General features: G+C 42.0%; 3 protein-coding genes across 8 annotated transcripts in view; 1 reads left to right on the top strand and 2 right to left on the bottom strand.

The window, feature by feature from the left end:
* The window catches only part of LOC123769994 (uncharacterized), a 62,064-nt gene that overhangs the window by 8,080 nt on the left and 30,434 nt on the right, over positions 1-23,550 (top strand). For 2 of the 6 annotated variants that reach the window (XM_069301185.1, XM_069301184.1), the window contains exons 1-2: positions 577-596; positions 1,326-1,437. The gene's annotated coding sequence lies outside the window, so the exon portion shown is untranslated. Of the gene's footprint in view, positions 1-130; positions 260-558; positions 597-1,325; positions 1,438-23,550 lie in introns of those variants that run through there. The other 4 variants (XM_069301182.1, XM_045761531.2, XM_069301183.1 and 1 more) reach the window with 3 other exon arrangements.
* LOC123769992 (osteocalcin 2) lies at positions 11,261-16,776 on the bottom strand. Its single transcript, XM_045761529.2, has 5 exons — positions 16,692-16,776; positions 14,950-15,161; positions 13,569-13,901; positions 12,504-12,608; positions 11,261-11,980 (listed from the first exon to the last, which is right to left on the bottom strand). Exons 1-5 carry the CDS (start codon positions 16,750-16,752, stop codon positions 11,741-11,743), a joined length of 951 nt encoding a protein of 316 aa, XP_045617485.2. The 5' UTR covers positions 16,753-16,776; the 3' UTR covers positions 11,261-11,740.
* On the bottom strand, positions 21,118-21,735 carry LOC123770172 (TRIO and F-actin-binding protein-like). Its single transcript, XM_045761843.1, has one exon. It carries the CDS (start codon positions 21,733-21,735, stop codon positions 21,118-21,120), a length of 618 nt encoding a protein of 205 aa, XP_045617799.1.

Here is a 23,550-nt window from a genome sequence, read left to right as displayed (position 1 = left end):
TAAATATAATTTGTTTAATTGAATAAAAGTGGAATACATATTTCGTTTGACGTTGGGCTTGTTAGCTACCAACCTCTGGAGGGTTATTACGGCCGCCACAATACCTTACTGACCAACTAGTAAGTTTGGTGTTGGGCTTCTTACCTGCCAACCTCTGGACGCCACCACATACCTAACTGAATATCTAGCAAGTACACCTTAGCCCTGAATACAGTCAAGGGTTTTTTGGCCTTGTTCCGTCTATTCTCCTGGGTATTTTGTAAGTGGTGATCATATCGCGGTTAACATCCATGTTGAGTCATGTTGTTGTAGTTGCATAAGAAGGCTGCTCTCATGTTGAGTCATGTTGTAGTGACTGTATAAGCTGGCTGCTCCAAAGTGTAACACCCTGGATGGATGGGGCAGTTGTTTACGTATGTGGGTGTAACCAGGTCCGTTGTGATTGGTGTGTGATGTGAGAAGTGTACAAGCACGAAGGTTGTGTCGACGGGTCCTGTGAGGTGTAACTGATCCAGTACTGGTCATAGAGTCTGGAGTTTTGTTAGGGGAATGACCACTATATTTGTCATGTCCCGGATGAAAATTATCTTACATTTGTACAGTATACGACTTAACTTTGTAATTTTCTGATGAAATTTTCCTGACAACGTGTTCAGGAATGTAGTGAGGTGTGCTAGAACTTTGTGAATAATGCTAAGATTAGATTGAACAGTGTTTGGAAGTTATAAAGCAAAATTGCACTTCTGCCTGGTAAAAGCTTGGGCCAGTTCCCCCCAGAATGTGGCGTCATCAAAGTTACAATGTCCTTAGCAGGACCAACTTGTGTAATTTCTTAAGAGTACAAAATTTTGCTTCCTAGATTAACACTCCTAATGATTTGTCTTTGAAAGTTTCTGTCATCATTAAGTATATCATTTGTATATCAAATAATTTACAAGTGATTGTATATCATTTGTTATATTTTATGAACAGCTTATATATGTTAACTTTGTTCTCATTTAGTATTAGGTGTTATCATATAATACCTATAAATAATTATTATCCCAATTATTGTAAGTTTTGCCCAGAACTCTGTGCTTAGCAGCGGCTTTATTTATGTGTGACTGTGTAACTGTTCCTCTTTTCCTGTACTTTGTATGTACATTATGCTGTATTATTATTATTATTATTATTATTATTATTATTATTATTATTATTATTATTATTGTTATTGTTATTGTTATATGTCTTTTAGATATATTTATAATGTGTATGAGGCATTGCTAAACTGATTAGTTTATAAATTTGAGATAATCTGTGACTAACGTTTATCCTTATTTTGACAGGGCAGGTAAGGTAATTGTGAAGAAAGGAATGGTGGCCACACACTTGGAGGGTCGGTGACTGAAGAACAAGCTACAAGAAGCAAGACCGTCGCTCTACTGTCCAGTCCAAGCGGTAGGTCACCTACCACCGTATTACCCTCGTACTGTTTATGTTTCGCATCTAGCATTAAATTAATTGATTATTGTGATATTGTCTTGTCTTATAATGTTGTTATAGATCTGATGTCATCAGTGTGGTTCCATTAGACCCTCTTACATAAGTATTTTATTCAAGGCTACACTTTAGTAATGGAGCCTTTGCTGAAGCCTTGAGTGGGGTCTTGAGTAGTGCCTTGAGTGGGGCCTTGGGTAGTGCCTTGAGTGGGGTCTTGGGGGGTGCTTTGGACGATGACCTGAGTGTGTTCTTGTGTAGTCTTGGGTGAAGTCTTGTGTAGAGTCTTGGGTGAAGTCTTGTGTAGAGACTTGAGTGTGGTCTTGAAGCCTACGGTATAGCTGATCGTCACTACTTCTTCCAATTCTTTTAATTTATTTATTATTCAAAGTTCCTACTGTCCCGTTGATTTTTTACTAACAAGAGAAGTTGCATTACTTACTTGTACAATGGTAATTAGCTTATATGCATTTTCTCGTGTCTTGGATGGACAGGGTCATACGTGTTCCTAGATACCATATAGCATAGTGAGTTATTGTAGATAGGTGAGTGTAGGGTTTTTACAGTGGTAACCAACATACATTCATAGTGTTTATCACACCAAGTAACTCAGGTGGTGTGAGGAAGTGTCTGTGTGGTGGTAGACTAAACACTACTGGTGAGAAGGGGAGTGTTTTGTTCAAGAGCTCCACCTCCCACATTGGTACATGCACCTCTGGTTAGGTTCTTCGTGTTTAACAACCTAGACAACACAATAGTGACTGTGGAAGAAAACAGGAAGGTAAAACAATAATCTCTAAAGATTACAACTACAGTCTGACTGGAAACAAAAGTAACACAAGAAAGCCAAAGACAAATAATAGTAATATCAGCCTATCACAGATTAAAGACATTAGACAAACTTTTAACAGTGTGATCTATACATTCTAAGTACTCTAAACTTTCTTAATTCTTCGCAGTGTCAACACTATCCTAAGTGTTTAGTCTAATCACTCTCATGATCCAAGACTTGTTCCGGACCTATATTCAGGTTGGAAGAAACTGGGGCCACCTCTTACGAACCTTCGCTGTTCGTGCTCCCGGAGCTGTAGGGAGAACTGTCTTAATAATCACAATATAATCATAATCATATAATCACAATATAATCATATATCATAATCACATATAACTTAGGGAAGATCAGTCGTGGGCCTTACACCTGATGCCTCTGTTCATCTAGCAGCAAATAGGTACCCGGAAGTTAGGCAAATATTGTCAGTTGCATCCTGGGTCTGGTCAGTCGTTGCTCTAGGGCAAGCGTGGTAAACCTATGGCACACGTGCCCACTGTGGCAAGCCAAATAACTGTGTTGACACAAAGCATGTAGTGTCGCTCCTTGAGTCTCTAAACCCCATCTATATATAAATCAATTAATTAATTTATATATAGGAAGTACATAGCATTGATGTTTTTACATTCTTGTAAAAATGTCTTCTTGTAAAGCGTTTTGGGCAGGTCCTTAATCTAACAAATAATTTGAAGCAGGTAATTTATAGCAAAGTTTAATTTTGTTAACGGGTACATTATAAGAAAATATGACAAAGATTAGTAGGCACATTAAAGTGAAATTTGACGGTTATCAATAGCTACATTGTAGCATAATTTTAAGATCATTTCAAGGTATAATGCAGTTAAATATGCGTTTTATATAACAACCATGATATAAGATGATAGCAATGATTACAATGATGAAGTTGAATGGCTTAGGTACATATATTGGGGGGGGGGGGTTTAGCACTAGATACAGTGCGAGTTTCAAGCACTAGGTAGGAAACTATGAAGATGAAATTAGGTACTTTTTGGCTTTATTTTTGAGTAAGGCAAAAGTTGGACAGCTTTTCAATTCATTAGGAAGTGATACAGATTAAGTTTGACTCTGGGAATATCAAAGAGATATTTATTTCTATTGTAATTATGGATTCTATTACATGTGTCTAGGAAGAATTTCAGAACAGGGTTTTGTAAATGTAAATGGCACAAGAGAATGTGTAGAGTGAGTTTATGTTTAGCATGTTTAGGGATTTAAACAAGGGGGAGGGGGCTGAGTGTTGTCTGAAAGCAGAGTTTGTTATTGTTTTGATAGCAGATTTTTGCTGAGTGATGATGAGCTTGAGGTAGTTTGCAGTGGTTGAACCATCATACACAAATACCATATGTAAGATAGGAATAGATTAGCGCATGATATAGTGAGAGGAGAGCAGAGTTTGGAACATAATATCTGATTTTAGAGAGTATAGCAACCGTTTTTGAGACTTTCTTAGTTATGTGTATGTGGGTGCTGAAGTTGAGTTACAAAGATAATTAATGTTATTCCTGTGCATGTTTTGAAAAAAAGACAATCTCAAATTTATCGAGTGAGAAGAATTCGGCGTACATAGGACTGTATGTGTAGAATAGTGTTTCGGTATACACAAGACTACTTGTGTAGAACAGTGTTTCGGTATACACAAGACTACTTGTGTAGAATAGTGTTTCGGTATACACAAGACTACTTGTGTACAAAAGTGTTGACTTAATAGAGGTTCTGTCCTTAATCGAATCGTTTAGTGTTTAGGCAAAATTTGTCTGTTTTTGACGAATTAACATTTTTCTTGCCAAGAATTAGCTGACAATCAATGTGTTGATTTGTAGCGCATTTATTATTTGCAGCTTTCTCCTTACATTTAAACGACTAGAATTCCAAATTACAAGCATCTTGCAAAAAACTTGAAGTTCAGTTTAATAACATAAGAGCCTTTGTAATCAAAGTGAAACATTTTAAACGTGACGTTGACAATAACAGCTTAAAGTTGTAATGAAAGCAGTAACCTCACAGGAGGCAGCTAGATGCACGAGCCAGTTACTGGAAAAGAATTAATATTTGTCAAACCTAAAAAAAATGTCTGATCTTGAGATGAGAATTAGACGCTTAGAGTTTCAAATGCAATTTGAGAAGAATCATTAGTACAACAACTGAACAATTTTTATTTACAGTGACTTAATAATGGTCATTTGGAGTAAAGGCAAAATTTATAATGTGTGTAGTCAATGTAACATTAGTCAAACTGAATTTGAAAAGTCTGCAGAGGCTAACTTGGATAACTTTGAAATGCAATTGATTTGCAAATCAGCTCAATTTGGTGGCAACAAACTTTCGACTTCAGTGAAGAAATTTTTAAGTGTAAATAAATAAATAAATGTTTATTCAGGTAAGGTACATACATACAGGAGATTTTACAAAAATTTATAGATTTATAGATAGAGGTAGTACTGTACATACAATGCCTAAAGCCACTATTACGCAAAGCGTTTCGGGCAGCGTTTCGAATTGATATAAGTTCACAATTCCGAAGTTGCTTATAAGGAACAATACTATTTATAAATGGGTATTTTCAAATGACTTTTGCAGTCTCCGTGGCGTAGTGGTAAGACGCTCGCTTGGCGTTCCCTTAGCGCTTTGTCCTCTGTTTAACTCAATAGTAATATGGGTACTTGGTTGTCAAACAAGACTTAAGAAAAAAAAATATTTTTCAAGAGGCTTTTTGAAATGCTTTCATTTATTTCAATGTCTGTTTGTTACAATTTTGTTCATAGTAAAATAAAACTCGCGTAGATAAGGTACATTATAATTTTATTTATTTATTTATTTATATACAAGAAGGTACATTGGGTTTGTGAGAATACATAGCATAGTACAGTATTTACAATCTTGTAAAGCCACTAGTACGCGCAGCGTTTGATCATTCTCATCAACTTTTCTAATTTGAAAAGTAGATTATTTAATTTAAAAGATTGATCCATAATATGCGGTATGTAAATTTAGGGCACTCGTAATTATCATTTCTGGTCGTATCCAAATTATCTGTAAGGAGAAGGAAGGCAGTTGTGTTGTGTGGGAAGGTCTATGACTAAGGTGCCAACCTCTCCTCATTTTGCCTAAGTTACCCTTACTGTTTTACCTGGCCATAACCATGCTCTTCATATAACTGAAGAGTGATCCTAGACTATTTTAGTAACGTATTTACGCTTAGAGGCAGTAATGTCAGTTATAAGTTACACAATACAATTGTTTAAGGCGAGCGGACATACGAGGAAGCTGGAAACGGAAGTGAGTCTAAGGAATGTAAGGAATTACGCTTACCCTTGTGCGGGTGATCAACCAGTGGAATACACTATTTATTTATTTATTTATTTATTTATTTATTTATTTATATACAAGAAGGTACATTGGGTTTGTGAGAATACATAGCATGGTACAGTAATTGCACTCTTGTAAAACCACTAGTACGCGCTGCGTTTCGGGCAGGTCCTTATAAGAAGTTGTGGAAGCCACCTCCGCCCAGAACTTTAAGGCAATATTCGACATATAATTCTAAAGTGAGGATAGTTTAGGTATAAAGCATCAGGCACAACAAGGGGGTATAAAGAGCTAGAGCTCACTGGGCCGTAGTCAGTCCTAGGGAAGCGCACTCACCCTCTCCACTTCGGGCGCTGCAAGTGAAGGCTGCTGGAGGCTATTTATCAAAGCATAATTTCCAACACAAATGCTAGGTGCAACACTATTGTGGTTCTGTGCATGACAGATGTGTCAGCAAGTTCCGCCCAAGGGGGAGGGGGTGTTTCAATGGTGTGTTCACCTAGTTGTGCTTTGGGGGGTTGAGCTTCGGCTCTTTGGTCCAGCTTCTCAACTGTCAATCAACTGGTGCACAGGTTCCTGAACCTATTGGGCTTTATCATATATACAGTGTACAGAGTCAGCCTCCACCACATCACTGCCTAATGCATTCCATTTGTTAACTATTCTGACACTAAAAAAATCGGTTTAATGTCTTTGTGTCTCATTTGAGTAATCGATTTCTACATGTGTACCCTTGTGCGTGTGTTTGCTATATTAAATAAATCGTCTTTATCTACCCTATCAATTCCACTGGGAATCTTGTATGATGATCATGTCTCCTCTAACTCTGCTGTTTTTCAGCGATGTGAGGAAGTGTTCAAGTGTGTGTGTGTCTGCTGTGTGCCTTCATGATCGAGCTGTTAGCTCTTGGATACCGCCTTTCTAACCGTCGGTTCTCGATGTACTCACTCCCAATCTGTTTTCCTCTATCATATCTACTACATATATTTCTCTCGCTCACACTCGCGCGCGCACACACACACCTGTAGCCCGTAACTGTTAATAAACTCTCAGGTACCTATTTACTGCTAGGTGAACAAAGGCTTCAGGTGACAGAAATACGACGCATTTGCTTCTACCTCGACCGTTAGGGAATGGGGAAAAGTTGTACAAGAGATGTAGGTAGTGTCTTACTGAGCAGAGGGCGGCGCCATTATGGAGAGATGCCATTTGACATTGCATGAAACATTTTTTCAACAATTGCCAAACTGATCCTGGGGTGGAGCGAGGCTACAAACCAGTATCGTATACAGGTTTTTTGTATGAGGTCAGAAGATAGCAAGATATAATATCGTCAAGAGTAAACTTTGTATAACTGAGATATAAATACGCGCCAAAAACATAGATGATGTGACCTTACATTCGGAGCGAGGAAAATGCAATTAAAGAGATATAATGAGTGAGGTAACCCATGATGCCCGCGTAAGACCCCCTTACAAGGAACGCTGACTAATGTAAGTTACCACATCTCAGTCCTCGATCACAACTAAGACGATCATGCAACTCGTAGTATGACAGGAGAGAAAGTAAGCACTGCGACCCGCCAAGGTTATCCCTCTCGTCTCTAGCGTTCATTTTATTAGGTTTGGTGTTGGGATTAACCCCCGGAGGATATTAAGGTCACCACCACACCTTACTGACCGGACAGCCAGTATACTTTAGTCCTCAACATTGTCCAGCACTAAACTATACTCTCTGTATATATACCCGAGCTGAGAGGTATGAGCTACGAGGAGAGACTACGGGAATTAAACCTCACTTCGCTGGAAGACAGAAGAGTTAGGGGGGACATGATCACCACATTCAAGATTCTGAAGGGAATTGATAGGGTAGATAAAGACAGTCTATTTAACACAAGGGGAACACGTACAAGGGGACACAGGTGGAAACTGAGTGCCCAAATGAGCCACAGAGATATTCGAAAGAACTTTTTTAGTGTCAGATTGGTGGACAAATGGAATGCATTAGGAAGAGATGTGGTGGAGGCTGACTCCATACACAGTTTCAAGTGTAGATATGATAGAGCCCAATAGGCTCAGGAACCTGTACACCTGTTGATTGACGGTTAAGAGGCGGGACCAAAGAGCCAGAGCTCAACCCCCGCAAACACAACTAGGTGAGTACATACTGACAAGTGGGGTTGTATGGACACTGTGAAGTGTGGTGTATGTACACTGACAAGTGGGGGTGTATGTACACTGTGAAGTGTGGTGTATGTACACTGACAAGTGGGGGTGTATGTACACTGACAAGTGGGGGTGTATGTACACTGACAAGTGGGGGTGTATGTACACTGACAAGTGGGGGTGTATGTACACTGACAAGTGGGGGTGTATGTACACTGACAAGTGGGGGTGTATGTACACTGACAAGTGGGGGTGTATGTACATTGACAAGTGTGGTGTGTATGAAGTAAGAGGGGTGGGGTGAGAAGTAAGGTTTATATACACTGTTAAGTATGGTGTATATACACTGAGTAGTAAGGTGTAGGTGTATATACACTGAGAAGTAAGGTTTATATACACTGTTAAGTATGGTGTATATATACACTGAAGTAATGTATATACACTGAGTAGTAAGGTGTAGGTGTATATACACTGAGAAGGTGAATATACAGCCTGTTGATTTCCCACTCCTTGAAAAAATCGAACCATTTAACCTGACCAGAAACATACGAACCTAAGCAACCCACCTAACCTATCGAGTCAAATGCATAAAAAACGTGAATATTTATGAGCCGGTACTTTTGTAATAGGTTGCATTTGTAACGTTGGTTACAGTAACGTAAAAAACGTGACCTATTAGTGGAGAGGACGGGTTGGTGTTGGTGTTGGGCTCAAGACCTATCAGCGTATGGAAGATAATAATAAATAAATAATAAGTGTTTATTTAGGTAAGGTACATACAATTAGATAGAGCTAGTACATACAATTAGATAGAGCTAGTACATACAATTAGATAGAGCTAGTACATACAATGCCTAAAGCCACTATTACGCAAAGCGTTTCGGGCAGGAATAGATATACTCACAGTGTACCTGCACTGAGACTGGAAGTATACTTCTCTGTGTACATGAGTTTCGTTTAGACTTAAAGGCAATTAAATAACTTTAAACGGTTATTATGGCAACAACAACAGTAAGGAACCGGTCGGCCGAGCGGACATCACGCTGGACTTGTGATCCTGTGGTCCTGGGTTCGATCCCAGGCGCTAGCGAGAAACAATAGGCAGAGTTTCTTTCACCCTATGCCCCTGTTACCTAGCAGTAAAATAGGTACCTGGGTGTTAGTCAGCTGTCACGGGCTGCTTCCTGGGGGTGGAGGCCTGGTCGAGGACCGGGCCGTGGGGACCTAAAGCCCCGAAATCATCTCAAGATAGTCTCAAGATAAAGTGAATAGTACCAAATTCCACTATGCAGTTGCCATTTACCTCAATATATGTACAATAGTGAACAGTTACAACAAGTACTATGTAAAGATGAGAACGGGTGTGTGGGGGGGGGGGGAAGGAGAAGGAATTATCAAGGGAAAGCGCCAAGCCATTACGATTATATAGCACTGGGAAGGGGTCAGGATAAGGATTTGGGATGGGACGGGGGGAAGGAATGGTGCCCCAACCACTTGGACGGCGGGGTTAGTCTCGACACTTTGGACAGACAGATAAACAGACACTATTCTGTAGATATAGATTTATCTTTTAAAAGTTTGCTGAATAATTTAGCAGTAATTTTTTTAGTATTTAGATAGTGTAAAGACAAATACTGGAATATGCAGCATCAGCTGGGGATCTGATGCTCTTTACACAAAGTGTGAAAAGTATACTTGTGAAGTGTAAAACAAAGATTTAAAAAGTACAAAAGTTTCAACAAGATTGGTGCTAGAGCTAAGAGGGTCAAACTGCGAGACTAGGCAAATGGAACTAAATCTCATAACCGTAGAGAACAGAAGGAACAGAGGGAATATCATCACAACATACAAGATACTGAGAGGAATAGATAATGTGGACAGTGATAGTCGTTTCAGACAGAGAGAAAGTAGGACATAAGGAAACAGGTGGAAGCGGGAAACGCAGATGAACCGAAGGAATGTAACGACATACACTTACCTGTATATGTGGCCAACAAGTGGAAGTTACTGAAGGAAGTTATGGAAGCCACCTCCATCCACAACCTTATTAAGGCCAGATTCAACAGGATTGTTAACGTCAGGTAGCAGTAGGCGGGGCATAAAGCTCACTCGCTCATTGACATTATTAGGCAAGTATTGGAATGTCGTAGGTCAGTTGGGGTTCGGCCCTAGTGCCACATTTCAAGAAATATCAGCATGTATTTTCTGTGTTTTTCATGATGGCATTAAGTTTACCATCGACATTATTCAGTTCAGTGCTTCGTTATATTAAATTTTCGAGAGAGAGAGAGAGAGGGGGGGGGAGAGGGGGAGGACGGAAATTGAAAGAGAGAGGAGTGGGTGAGAAAGGGCATGTGGAATGGAAGTTGAGGAGGAGAGGAGAAAGAGGGGAGAGTGGGAAATAAGGAGGAGAGGGAGAGAAGGGCGTGAGGGGTTGAGAAGAGTGGGGAGAGACGGGGGGGGATGGGGACAGAAAGGATAAACATAGAGGTGAAGTGAGGGGGAGAAAGGGGAAGAGATGGGTGAGAGCGGGAGTAGTGAGGGGATGTTGGAGGAGAGTTGGGAGAAAGGTACATGGAGAGGAAGTGAGGGGGAGATTGGGGAAAAGGAATGAGAGGAGTGAGAAGAATTGTTATCGTCTGATAACAATTACTGATTGATTGTAGCTGTTATCTGGGGTTGAGAGGGGAGAGTGGGAGAGAGGATGGGGAGGTGAGGAGAGTGGAGAAAGTGAATTAGAGGCAAGTTGGTGAGTCAAGTATTGTCGTGTCCTTATTAACCCACCACAAGTTGTTAGGTCTCAACCCCAACACCACCACCACTACCTTAAGCCTCTTCACAACAACACATAACCAACCACCACAACACACTTAAACGTAAACAAATTATTTCCTTCACCACAAACTTTTAACACACACAATGATGAGCAACAAACAATACCCCTCCTAGGCATGGTTTGCCCAGGAGAGCTATGGTTTAATGACAGTGCTCTAATAGCATGCCCTGCACTATATTTGTAACCTATCTCTAATGGACATTGATGGACATGGTGATGTTAACAACCATTATTTTTACTTTGCCTTTCTATCAGCAGCCAATAGACGAGCAGCTGGACTAACCTCTGGCACTATAATCAACTCTTCTCCTCAGTCTATTCTCCTCCCCCCCTTTATCTTCTCACCTGTAGTGCAATACTCCCTTTGTGAATCTTTATTACTTCGTTTTGGTGTTGGGCTTTTAAGCCCAACACCTGCCAAAGGTGCCAAGGGTTGTTAAAGCTCTGACTCCAGGTTACCGGCTAAAGTACACTCCCAATGTGTACACAAATAATTAAAGTACACCTCTTGGTTTGTATATACTGAGCATATGCCTATTCTTAAGACTTCTGTTATATTGTATTTTTTTATGATTTATTCTTGTCAAATTCTTTCATAATTTCTCGTTTGATTAATTTCTTATATCACAAATAATAAAACATTTTTAATTTGTGTATTAATCTATATTATTAAAATAAAATACACTGATATACTTCTCAGCAATTAACAGTACAAATATAATGGTTATTTAACAAGATGATTATAAGCAGATTTGCTGTAGAGTGATTCAAGGGACGTTTTGACCTCAACTCATATAGCTCATCGTTAAAAGATATTTAATATTGATACACAACTTGTTGTATATGGTGTGATGTTTACAGGATAATAATTGTGAATATATATGTGTTTATAGAAAACGTTTCATGAACGTCTTATGTGTACATGATGAGTAAGATGATTCAGCTGATGGAGGAATCTTCGAGGTGGGTGACCCACTTACTGAAGGAGGCCTCTGAATGGTTCTTGGTGGCGGACCCACTTATTGGAGGCTTAGGGAGTGGGTCGAGGTGGGTGACCCACTTACTGAAGGAGGCGTGGGGGGGGGGGGGTGAAGATGTAACACACAGTTACTCAGAAGTGCTCTTGAGTGACGACAGGTCAAGAGGCAAGGCAAGTGTGGCGTTAGACTTCACAGTCACCGAGCTGTTAGACTTCTCAATCTCGGAGGATTTAGACTTGTCAGTCACCGAAGAGGTAGACTTGTCAGTCACCGAAGAGGTAGACTTGTCAGTCACCGAAGAGGTAGACTTCTCAGTCACTGATGAGGTAGACTTGTCAGTCACCGATGATTCATGTTCTTCCTCTGGCTGTCGACAATAACATAATTTTAAATAAACATTTATTAACACGTTGGCTTGAATTTTAAACTAAAAGCAAAAATAGATATTTAAATATTGTGAGTTTTAACTTAAATTGGAAGAAATATGTTGATAACTGCAAATATTTACATTAACTTTAAAATTATAATAATAAGTGATATTTGCTATAAATATGATATTGAGCCCATTACCCACTAGACATCTATGACTTTGATGTTGTCTTGAGCACGTTCAAGAGTTAAGTATACTTGCTAATTAATTAATGAGTTTCAATAAGTTGATACGCCTTAAGTCCAACCAAAATATACATCAAATAATGCAATAAGATGCTTATCTTAACATACCTAAGAAGGTTAGGTAAGGTTGGTGAAGCTTTTCAAGGTAAACTAAAATATTCACAATAAATTAGTATATCACATATGCACTTATTTAATAAGTCAATATTGACTTAAAGAAAGTGCGAGAACGGGTTGAATACGGCCATCCTACTATTGTTGGGGCGGTGGTTTACCTGTTCAGTGGTGGGGTGCTCGTGCTCGTGGTGGTGCTCGTGATCGCCAGCTTCGTGCGTGTGGTTAAGGAGACTTCTGCTCAACCTCAGTCGACTGCTCAGAGACTGAGGAATTGAATACAAAATGGATGCAACTAATGTTAAACAACTTCTGTTGTGGGTTAACCTTGCGACTGACGACTTAAGTCTTGTGAACGAGTTCTTTGATACACCCGACTTACATCTTATGTAAGTGCCACTTTTGAAACATGACTTGGTTTTTTTTGCATAGAAAACCCTATAATTGATACAATTTTATATTTCTCTGACATTGTTATTAATATGTAATAACTATAATGTTTGTTTCACATAACAGTTATTAATTAAATGAATTTTGGAGAACGTGGCAAAATTGGCCACACTCATATTTATGCAAAATAAGTTTGAAACCATTTAAGATAGTTTTTTAGTGTACCACAAATATTTCCTATTTTACTTGAATTCTGTAACAAAAACCCTAAAATTATGAGTAAACCTTTCAGTTCAAAAGTTAGGACTCGACCTGAAATTTGTTACATCCTATAAATTACATATTTTTTTTTTTTTAGTGTTCCATATTTTCTGCAGCTTCAAGTGTTATAAGACCGAGAGAATAACGCAGTTAAAAGGTTAAGCTATTTATGGTCAGGAAGTTGGGGCTGATGGCCTATACCAGTGTATAGTAAACAAAAGTAAACAGTAAACAAAAGCTCCGATTACTGCTTTTGTGATGCAGTATAATTGAACAAATAATTTACCCATTTAACTATGTAACGTAGAATATACTAACAACCAGCAAAGTAATAAAATATGTTTTAAAATATATCGAATTTAAGTATATTTCACTTGTAGATCAAACCAAAATTAAAGACATAAAGTATGTCTTCAATAGTATCAGTATGTATATCTTCGACAAACAGAATTAGCTGTACGTTTATTTAGGTTTTGTGTATAACCATAGTGTTATCATTAAAGATGGGTAACTAATGCATTTAACGTATTGACCGTAAAGTAAACAGTAAAAACTTGATTTAAAAGAATACACACCTCGCGGCGGGTTGAGCGGGGACTATCACTAGTGTCGTCGCTGGATGACTGGGAGATGCTACTGGCGTCGTCGCTGGATGACTTGGTTATACTGGCGTCGTCGCTGGATGACTTGTCGTCGCTGGATAAGGGAGAACCTCCTCTGGCCTTATGGTTGGATAAGCGGGGACTTCCTCTCGTGCTACTGCTTAATGGACGGGAACTGCTAGTGGTATCGGCGCTGGATGAAAGGGAGCTGCTGGTGGCGTCATCGCTGGTCGTGTCGGCTTCCACTGCCGTGTTACTGGTGTCATGTTCGCCCGCTGCCTGGGTTGTGCTTGAGTGACGCTGCCCCTGGAAACAGTATCACTGGTTGGAATATCTCAGCTTGACGCTATTGTTTATTTGGTTTTTACATTAGAGCAGAGACACTAAAGTGTTTACGACAATAGAAGATTGGACATGGACGAGACACTGCCACCTAGCACCTGGTTACACTCTGTCATCTTCGAGAAGAAGGCGGAACACACTGCCTTAGCCATCATTGTAACAGGAGATTGGTAACCTACAGTGGCCCTATTGGCCCAAATGATGCTTCATCTCGCCCTCGGTACATATTCGGCTGCTGCAACCAAATTATAAGAGTAAAAAAAACAACCAAAGTCGTCTTTTAAAGTAAAGACTGCGACAGAGTTTTAGTGGGAGCGCAGTAGCAGGTGACGCCGGCATCATCCCGCTCCCCAAACCTGCATCTAAGAGGAATATATAAGTGTAGACACTTGTCTAACCTGAGCGCTGGACAACTGAGCTGTTGTTTTAGATTTAGCTACACAGAACGAAATGTTAATGTAGCACGGGCTATAATGAGCCCCTAATTGAGTTACTCACGATAACCTTGTTACTGTGATATTTGGGTCAAAGTTTTAAATGGAGGTGGGGTTTCCTCCTTTTCCCCCGTTTCTTTTTCGCTTCTGTTTTAGCGCACTGGTTGTATTAGTTCAACTGTGGACTAATAACAAGATTATATATTACCCCCGTTCAGGTCAATATACAGTGACAGTTTACTTTCCTCCTGGACCGTGCTAAAAATTTTGCTTCCTAAAAAACAAATAAAACAGGAGGAAAGTTGAGAAGTTTGTAAGAAGAGTGTCCGCTGCTCGGGTGGCTGGGCTTCCACGGAACACTGACACCACTACATATTACACTAGCCAAAGAAAATAGTAAAATAACAGTTAATAACCTAGCAACAATTAAACTAGATCTAGAACTAGAAACTAAACTAGAAATCCTGTGAGCGGTACTCTATACTCATCCTGTGAGCGGTAGTTTATGGAGCACCTCTATACTCATCCTATGAGCGATAGGAAAAACAAAATAATTACAGGATGGGTTGGTCACGTACATGGAGCCTGGGAAAGAGAGAGGCGCGTCTCTCTGATGCTGGGCGGGAGGGGGCGGAGGTCGGGTCTTGGTCGGCCTCGTCATCTACAGCAGCATCAGCAGCAGGGGTGGTGGTGGAGGTGGTGGTCCGGCGCCCACCAGCCAGTACGCCGGGTCTTAGGTGTCTTGGCGGGTGCTCCGTGGTGGTGGATGAGCTTGTAGTTACATCTTCAGCTGTGGGGTTGAAGATGACGCTATGATACAAGATCTAACACTTATAGTTATGGTTTGGTGTTGGGTTTAAGGTCTATCAACAACTGGAGGGTTGTTAAGGCCACCATAACAGATTACTGATCAATCAATCAAGTGTGACGTTAGTCTTAAAGCCTAACAACTTTTGGAGGGTTATAATAGCATTATAACCACTGACCACTGACTTGTCCTCATACCCCAGCTCCTTGTCCTCATACCCCAGCTCCTTGTCCTCATACCCCAGCTCCTTGTCCTCATACCCCAGCTCCTTGTCCTCATATCCCAGCTCCTTGTCCTCATACCCCAGCACCTTGTCCTCATACCCCAGCTCCTTGTCCTCATATCCCAGCTCCTTGTCCTCATACCCCAGCACCTTGTCCTCATACCCCAGCTCCTTGTCCTCATACCCCAGCTCCTTGTCCTCATATCCCAGCTCCTTGTCCTCATATCCCAGCTCCTTGTCCTCACATCTAGCTCCTTGTCCTCATACCCCAGCTCCTTGTCCTCACATCCCAACTCCCTGTCCCCAGCTCCTTGTCCTCATACCCCAGCTCCTTGTCCTCACATCCCAGCTCCTTGTCCTCATACCCCAGCTCCTTGTCCTCATACCCCAGCTCCTTGTCCTCACATCTAGCTCCTTGTCCTCATACCCCAGCTCCTTGTCCTCATACCCCAGCTCCTTGTCCTCACATCTAGCTCCTTGTCCTCATACCCCAGCTCCTTGTCCTCACATCCCAGCTCCTTGTCCTCATACCCCAGCTCCTTGTCCTCATACCCCAGCTCCTTGTCCTCACATCTAGCTCCTTGTCCTCATACCCCAGCTCCTTGTCCTCACATTCCTTCTAAGTGCCATACAGTCAGTAGCTTTAGGCTCCCATAGATACCTTACTTCTTGTGCTCCAATCGTCTCATACGACTTTTTGACTTTGTTAACTATGTTAGTGAGGTGCACCACGATGTGACGCTATTGTAGGTGCGCCCTTTTGGGGTTAATAATCCTCCTGAGTTTGATAAGCCTTAAGTCTAACATCAGCCAGCACCTGTTCTTGAGTGACTACTCTATAAAACAGATCTTACTAGAACTGGAGAGTTGCGAGCGAAGGCAAGCATCCAAGCTAGCCTATAGTGTCCCAGGCATAGAAAACGTTTATATTTGTCACCTATTACTGTTCTTAATAGTTTGCATTTGTAACAGTGTTACAAATGAGTGTATAGTGGAAGGCTTGAGTATATGTGGAGGGCATGAGTATAAGTGGAGAACATGAGTATAAATGGAGGGAATGAGTATAAGTGGATGGCATTACTGTTATTAAGATGAATCAGTCTCTGAAGGGTTATCACAGTCACAACAATAATTTACTGACCAATCAACAACACCACTCTAGTACAGGACCAGAGTCAACTCTCAGTGTACAGACCCTGAGTAACAGGATATTATATCCCAGAGAATATTATACCCTGAAACGAAATGCTGTATATATCATTAGTTTCCGTTATACTTGAAGAACTTACTCGGGGCGGAGGCGACGAAGGCAGCCAGGAGCAGGGCTGAGAGACACACCAAGAACTTCATCTTTCAAGAGTCTTGGGGAGATGTGTTGTGACCGCTCGTCACCTCACTCTTATATGCTCAGTGGTTGCCAGATGCTGAAGGCTGCCACTTACCACCATCAGAAATATCACCACAAGCATTCAATTATCAACGCTCTAATATATATATATATGTATTTAGATGTATTTTGCTGTATGTTACTGATGTAATATAATATGTTCTTGGTGGAGAGTTTGTATTGTGTATTCGGTTAATTTAGCGGGATTAATTTGAATGTTTGAATGCGGGAGACATCGTTTAAAACGGTCAAGGAGACACACCTTATGCGGTTAGGCGTATAATGCATTGTACTTTCAGTATGTGAGTGAGTGCGTGCGTGCGTGTGTGTGTGTGTGTGTGTGTGTGTGTGTGTGTGTGTGTGTGTGTGTGTGTGTGTGTGTGTGTGTGTGTGTGTGTGTGTGTGTGTGTACTTACCTAATTGTGCTTGCGGGGGTTGAGCCCTGGCTCTTTGGTCCCACCTCTCAACTGTCAGTCAACTGGTGTACAGGTTCCTGAGCCTATTGGGCTTTATCATATCACATTTGAAACTGTGTATGGAGTCTGCCTCCACCACATCACTATTTAATGCATTCCATTTGTTAACTACTCTGACACTGAAAAAATTCTTTCTAATGTCTCTGTGCCTCATCTGTGTATGTAAATTTCTCATTTACATACCTGAAGAATAGTTTGGGTCTCAGCAGGGATCCTTAAGGATCTCATCGTCCCTCCTCACTCTTACTCTCTCACTCATCCTTGTTACGTAATTACTTAATCATGTTTTCCACTCATCCGGACCTGCCTTTAAATTTTGTGAATACTCTATCAAAGGCTTTTTGACAGTCCAGACAAAGGCAGTCTGCCTAACGTTATATCCTGCCTTATTATAGAAGTATCATAGAACTGCAGTAGTTTGGTCAGACATGATGTCCCTTCCCTAGAGCCATATTGATGTTTCTTTACACTCCTAAGTCTCTCCAGGTGTGTAACTAATATTTTCCTTATTATTCTTTCGGTTGTCTAATGTGCTGACTCCCGACCTATTTTCCTATATCATATCTACTACATATATATCTCTCTCACACACACACATTCCTAGGATGCTACCCGTAGCAGCTGTATAACTCCCAGGTACTTATTTACTGCTAGGTGAACAGGATGTATACAACTTGCTTTACATAAATTTTCTTCAAACAAGCGTAAAACTTCAAAAATTTTTATTTTATCAATTAAATTAAAACCTGTAAGAGGCTTAGCTGCACTTTCCTGCTGGAGTCTGTATCTCGCCGTCTGCTGCTTCTTGTTCTTGTCTGTTGTTTGAAGAGAATAACTATGCCGCAGGTGTTGACTGGTATGTATCATACCACATGGGGTTACTACACATTAAAATATGTAATATCAGACAGTTAAATATTTATGAATAAGTGATAGATGAGGCAGCCATGTTAACTGTGTGTACACATTCCTCTCACCATCATAAATATGACTGGCAAGTCATCTCACTTCCCATGTATATATTCTCTCAACAAAACATATCAGTTAAGCAACTTAGGTCAACATGAAACTTTTTAAGCTTTCACAGGTTCTCTGAACATTATAATGATAAACAGATGGCTTGGCATGTACATGTCGGGTTAGCGTAATAATATTACTCTGACGTACCCATCCAGTACCCAGATGAGCCACAGAGACGGTAGAAAGAATTTTTTTAGTGTCAAAGTAGTTAATAAATGGAATGCACTAGGAAGTGATGTGGTGGAGACTGACTCCATACACAGTTTCAGATGTAGATATGATAGAGCCCAGTAGGCTCAGGAATCTGTACACCAGTTGATTGACAGTTGAGAGGCGGGACCAAAGAGCCAGAGCTCAACCCCCACAAGCACAATTAGGTGAGTATCTCATACAACCTATCAAACTTTCAACCTATTAATCGGCTTCAATACTCGCTGCTCTAAACATGTCTACTATTTCTTTTAAAACGTCTTAGTTTTATAAATAAAGACTCACTGTGTTTCGTGTTTAGGGTAAAAAAATGATACTACTTACATATTTTCTCAAAAAGTAATATATTATAATATATATGAAATGTCGCGTCTGAAATCATATCAGTTTTGTACAGATAAAAGCAACCCCATGGCATTGCACCATATGTTTGTACAGCAATAATGCTGTATATTTATTAATATATTGTCTATACAAACTTTATATCATTTGTCCATCTCCCCCCCCCCACCCTCCCCAATCGTTGCTGTTTCCCGTGCCAGACTAGCAGCTGCTGCTGCTGTTTCCTGTACCAGACTAGCAGCAGCTGCTGCTGTTTCTGCACGTAAAATTGCGTTATATTTTTCCTGTTCCTTAAGATCAGCCATTTGTCCTATGCAATGATCAGTCTTCAATGTCATATTATCATGAAATACTTAGGAAGAGAGCAGTTTTATCCACCATACAGTATCTTGAGGTTATCTTGAGATGATTTCGGGGCTTTAGTGTCCCCGCGGCCCGGTCCTCGACCAGGCCTCCACCCCCAGGAAGCAGCCCGTGACAGCTGACTAACACCCAGGTACCTATTTACTGCTAGGTAACAGGGGCATTCAGGGTGAAAGAAACTTTGCCCATTTGTTTCTGCCTCGTGCGGGAATCGAACCCGCGCCACAGAATTACGAATCCTGCGCGCTATCCACCAGGCTACGAGGCCCCCCTTAGTATACTAAAACACCTAAAAAAAAATTACCACAGTTTCACAACGTCTCCCAAACTAAACCCAGCGCTTAAAATGAGAGTCATGTGACTGGAATGTCAGTATACCTTTATAATTACCAGCGTTACAATGTTTTCCTGTTAGATTGTTGGAAAATCTTGTACATTATAGGAAAAGAGCAGCTTAAGGCATCCGTAAATTATAACTGCAGCACTTCCCCTATATCCACCCAAGGTATTCCACTCATATGCTTAGGGGAGCCGGTCGGCCGAGCGGACAGCACACTGGACTTGTGATCCTGTGGTCCTGGGTTCGATCCCAGGCGCCGGCGAGAAACAATGGTGTTTTTTGGTGGTGTCAAAGAAACTTTCACCCTATGCCCCTGTTACCTAGCAGTAAAATAGGTACCTGGGTGTTAGTCAGGTTTCACGGGCTGCTTCCTGGGGGTGGAGGCCTGGTTGAGGACCGGGTCGCGGGGACGCTGAGCCCCGAAATCATCTCAAGATAACCTCAAGAAGGTTGTGTAAGTCCGAGGAGCATGCGGGTGTGTGTGTGGACGCCCCCATCCTTCAAACATTTCCTCAGAGATATGTCAGGGTATTGTGATTCCCTTGTGCGTTGGGATATTATATATTGTTACTGAGAGCTTCACCCACACCCTGGGGTCCACAGTCACTCACCCACACCCTCCGCTCCACAGCCACTCACCCACACCCTGGGGTCAACAGTCACCCACACCCTGGGGTCCACAGCCACTCACCCACACCCTGGGGTCCACAGCCACTCACCCACACCCTGGGGTCCACAGCCTCACCCACACCCTGGGTCCAGTCCACAGTCACCCACACCCAGGGGTCCACAGTCACTCACCCACACCCTGGGGTCCACAGCCACTCACCCACACCCTGGGGTCCACAGCCACTCACCCACACCCTGGGGTCCACAGCCACTCACCCACACCCTGGGGTCCACAGTCACCCACACCCTGGGGTCCACAGCCACTCACCCACACCCTGGGGTCCACAGCCACTCACCCACACCCTGGGGTCCACAGCCACTCACCCACACCCTGGGGTCCACAGCCACTCACCCACACCCTGGGGTCCACAGCCACTCACCCACACCCTGGGGTCCACAGTCACCCACACCCTGGGGTTCACAGTCACCCACACCCTGGGGTCCACAGCCACTCACCCACACCCTGGGGTCCACAGTCACCCACACCCTGGGGTCCACAGCCACTCACCCACACCCTGGGGTCCACAGCCACTCACCCACACCCTGGGGTCCACAGTCACCCACACCCTGGGGTCCACAGCCACTCACCCACACCGTGGGGTCCACAGCCACTCACCCACACCCTGGGGTCCACAGCCACTCACCCACACCCTGGGGTCCACAGCCACTCACCCACACCCTGGGGTCCACAGCCACTCACCCACCAATAAGTTACACCTGGAAGGAAACATTGTCTGTGGCGTTAATTGTTCTTGTGACATAATAACAAGGTTGTGGGCTTCATCATGTGCTAGCTGGGAGGAGCTGTTGCCTGCTGTTGGCGCCAGTAACGTCCTCGTTTACCGCGATCCTCGTCGTTAACATCTCATTCTCCATGATGTGAAGAACGACAGTCTGAGACACGCTGCTCACAGGTCTTGTTGCATGTTGGGTCCGTCCTCCTGAGTGGTGGTCATGTTGGGTCCGTCCTGCTGAGTGGTGGTCATGTTGGGTCCGTCCTCCTGAGTGGTGGTCATGTTGGGTCCGTCCTCCTGAGTGGTGGTCATGTTGGGTCCGTCCTGCTGAGTGGTGGTCATGTTGGGTCCGTCCTCCTGAGTGGTGGTCATGTTGGGTCCGTCCTCCTGAGTGGTGGTCATGTTGGGTCCGTCCTGCTGAGTGGTGGTCATGTTGGGTCCGTCCTCCTGAGTGGTGGTCATGTTGGGTCCGTCCTGCTGAGTGGTGGTCATGTTGGGTCCGTCCTCCTGAGTGGTGGTCATGTTGGGTCCGTCCTCCTGAGTGGTGGTCATGTTGGGTCCGTCCTGCTGAGTGGTGGTCATGTTGGGTCCGTCCTCCTGAGTGGTGGTCATGTTGGGTCCGTCCTGCTGAGTGGTGGTCATGTTGGGTCCGTCCTGCTGAGTGGTGGTCATGTTGGGCCCGTCCTGCTGAGTGGTGGTCATGTTGGGCCCGTCCTGCTGAGTGGTGGTCATGTTGGGTCCGTCCTGCTGAGTGGTGGTCATGTTGGGCCCGTCCTGCTGAGTGGTGGTCATGTTGGGTCCGTTGTTTATCCTACATTGATGTCATCATTCTACAGCAGTTGTTCCCATTCTTGATCTCATCCTTTGATGTCATCCATGATAAAGACATCAAGTGGAGTATTAAATTCATGTTGAGGATCAGATCGTCAGCTACGTACGTCATTTAGAGAGACGTAAGTCACTTGGGACGGCAGTAGATAGTTGGTTGGGCATGACTACGAGGTCACACCGGAGAACTGAAAGGACATGAGGCCAGCGGAGCGCACGAGTAAGAGTGATCAAGACGTGACTGGGATAGATCTGAGGACGCCAGAACGGCCGCTGCATTATTTACATGGAGAGCTGCACCCGCCAGACAGTGCCGTAAGTGGCACTTGCAAGGTCACACACAGCCAGGTGGAGGGTTATAATAACTTACCGGAAAATTAGCGGAAAGGTCACACCCCGCCAAACACACACCGAAACTACGACGTTGGTACAACGTTCGAACAAGATTTAACACCTCCTAACCAGTTATAACAACCAATATAGCAAGTTGTAACAACGTTCTAATACGTCATAAACACGTTAAGCCAAGATGTAACAACTTTATTACAAGTTGTAACAAGCGGAAAATAGAGACAGTTTCGGTTTGTGTTTCCAGGGACACAGCCAGGTGGAGGGTTATAATAACTCTTACAGGAAAATTAGCGGAAAACTCCATTGCAAGGCTGGTGATATTGTCGTTTCTATGCAATGACCTCTATGGGTGAGCTAGGCTCCTTAAGCTCGTACGTTTCTGGTTAGGCAAAACTATTGTTTTTTTTATGTAGTGGCAAAGTGTTACATAGCCGGCTGAACATGAGGTTATGAACCCTAACAAGTTGGAGCTCCATGACTACCTCTTCACGCATGTTAAAGTCAAGATATAATATTATCTTATCATCAACATAAATGTATAGCAAATTTGAAGAATTATGAACAAGTAGAAACATAAACAGTATCTTGAGAAGTTAAAACTTTATTTCAAAGTATGTATCTCATCACCATCACGAAACTCATTAAGTAGAGATAAAACATTTTTTAACAAAAATTGGTTAATACAATACAAAACTAAACAATATACACACACAAAAGATAAATTACCTTTAAAAACAATAAAGACGAAGTAAATAATTATAATGGTAACTAAGTAAATCCCCAGGAGACTAAAGTTAGGGCCACGATGGCCTTGTAATGTTTCAAAGTTCCTAGAAATAAACAAATTACAACCTAATAAGAAACAACTTCAACAAAGATATATAATTAATTTGACCAAAAACGCAATAAATCACAAGCTTCAAATACAAAGGAATGAGAAGCCAGAGACACGTTGGACCGTCTACCGTCTTCTACCTGAATTTTTTTTTTTTTTAGTAGTCACTGAGGATTGAAGTGATCTTATAAGCATATTACAATTGGTTCAGAACTGTCACTCGCTTCCCTTGACATGATTAATATATTTTTATCCATCTATAACCTATTGTTTGTAAATATTTTAAGATTTGTCACAGGAAGCCAAAGAATACGAAAATTTTGAAAATTTATATAAGGAAGAATTAGCTACATGGGGAAATTCCATGACTAGCCAGATTCTATGAACTAGATATGTCTTTCCTAATGGGACAAGTTATATTAAACGACACAAGGGCTCAAGTGACAAAATTATTACCGTATATATTTTTCAAATGGATGAGGCCAAGACTAGTCTTCGGGCGAGAGGGTGGACGAGGTCTGTCTGTAAGACCTCGTCTTGGAGAAGTTAGGTTAGGTTAGGTTAAGTCAAGTTAGGTTAGGTTTAGTTAGGTT

Source organism: Procambarus clarkii, chromosome 45, assembly GCF_040958095.1.
Source record: "Procambarus clarkii isolate CNS0578487 chromosome 45, FALCON_Pclarkii_2.0, whole genome shotgun sequence".
Lineage (NCBI taxonomy): Eukaryota > Metazoa > Arthropoda > Malacostraca > Decapoda > Cambaridae > Procambarus > Procambarus clarkii.
The sequence above is the reverse complement of the archived record's forward strand: the minus strand, read 5'-3'. Positions and strand labels throughout refer to the sequence as shown.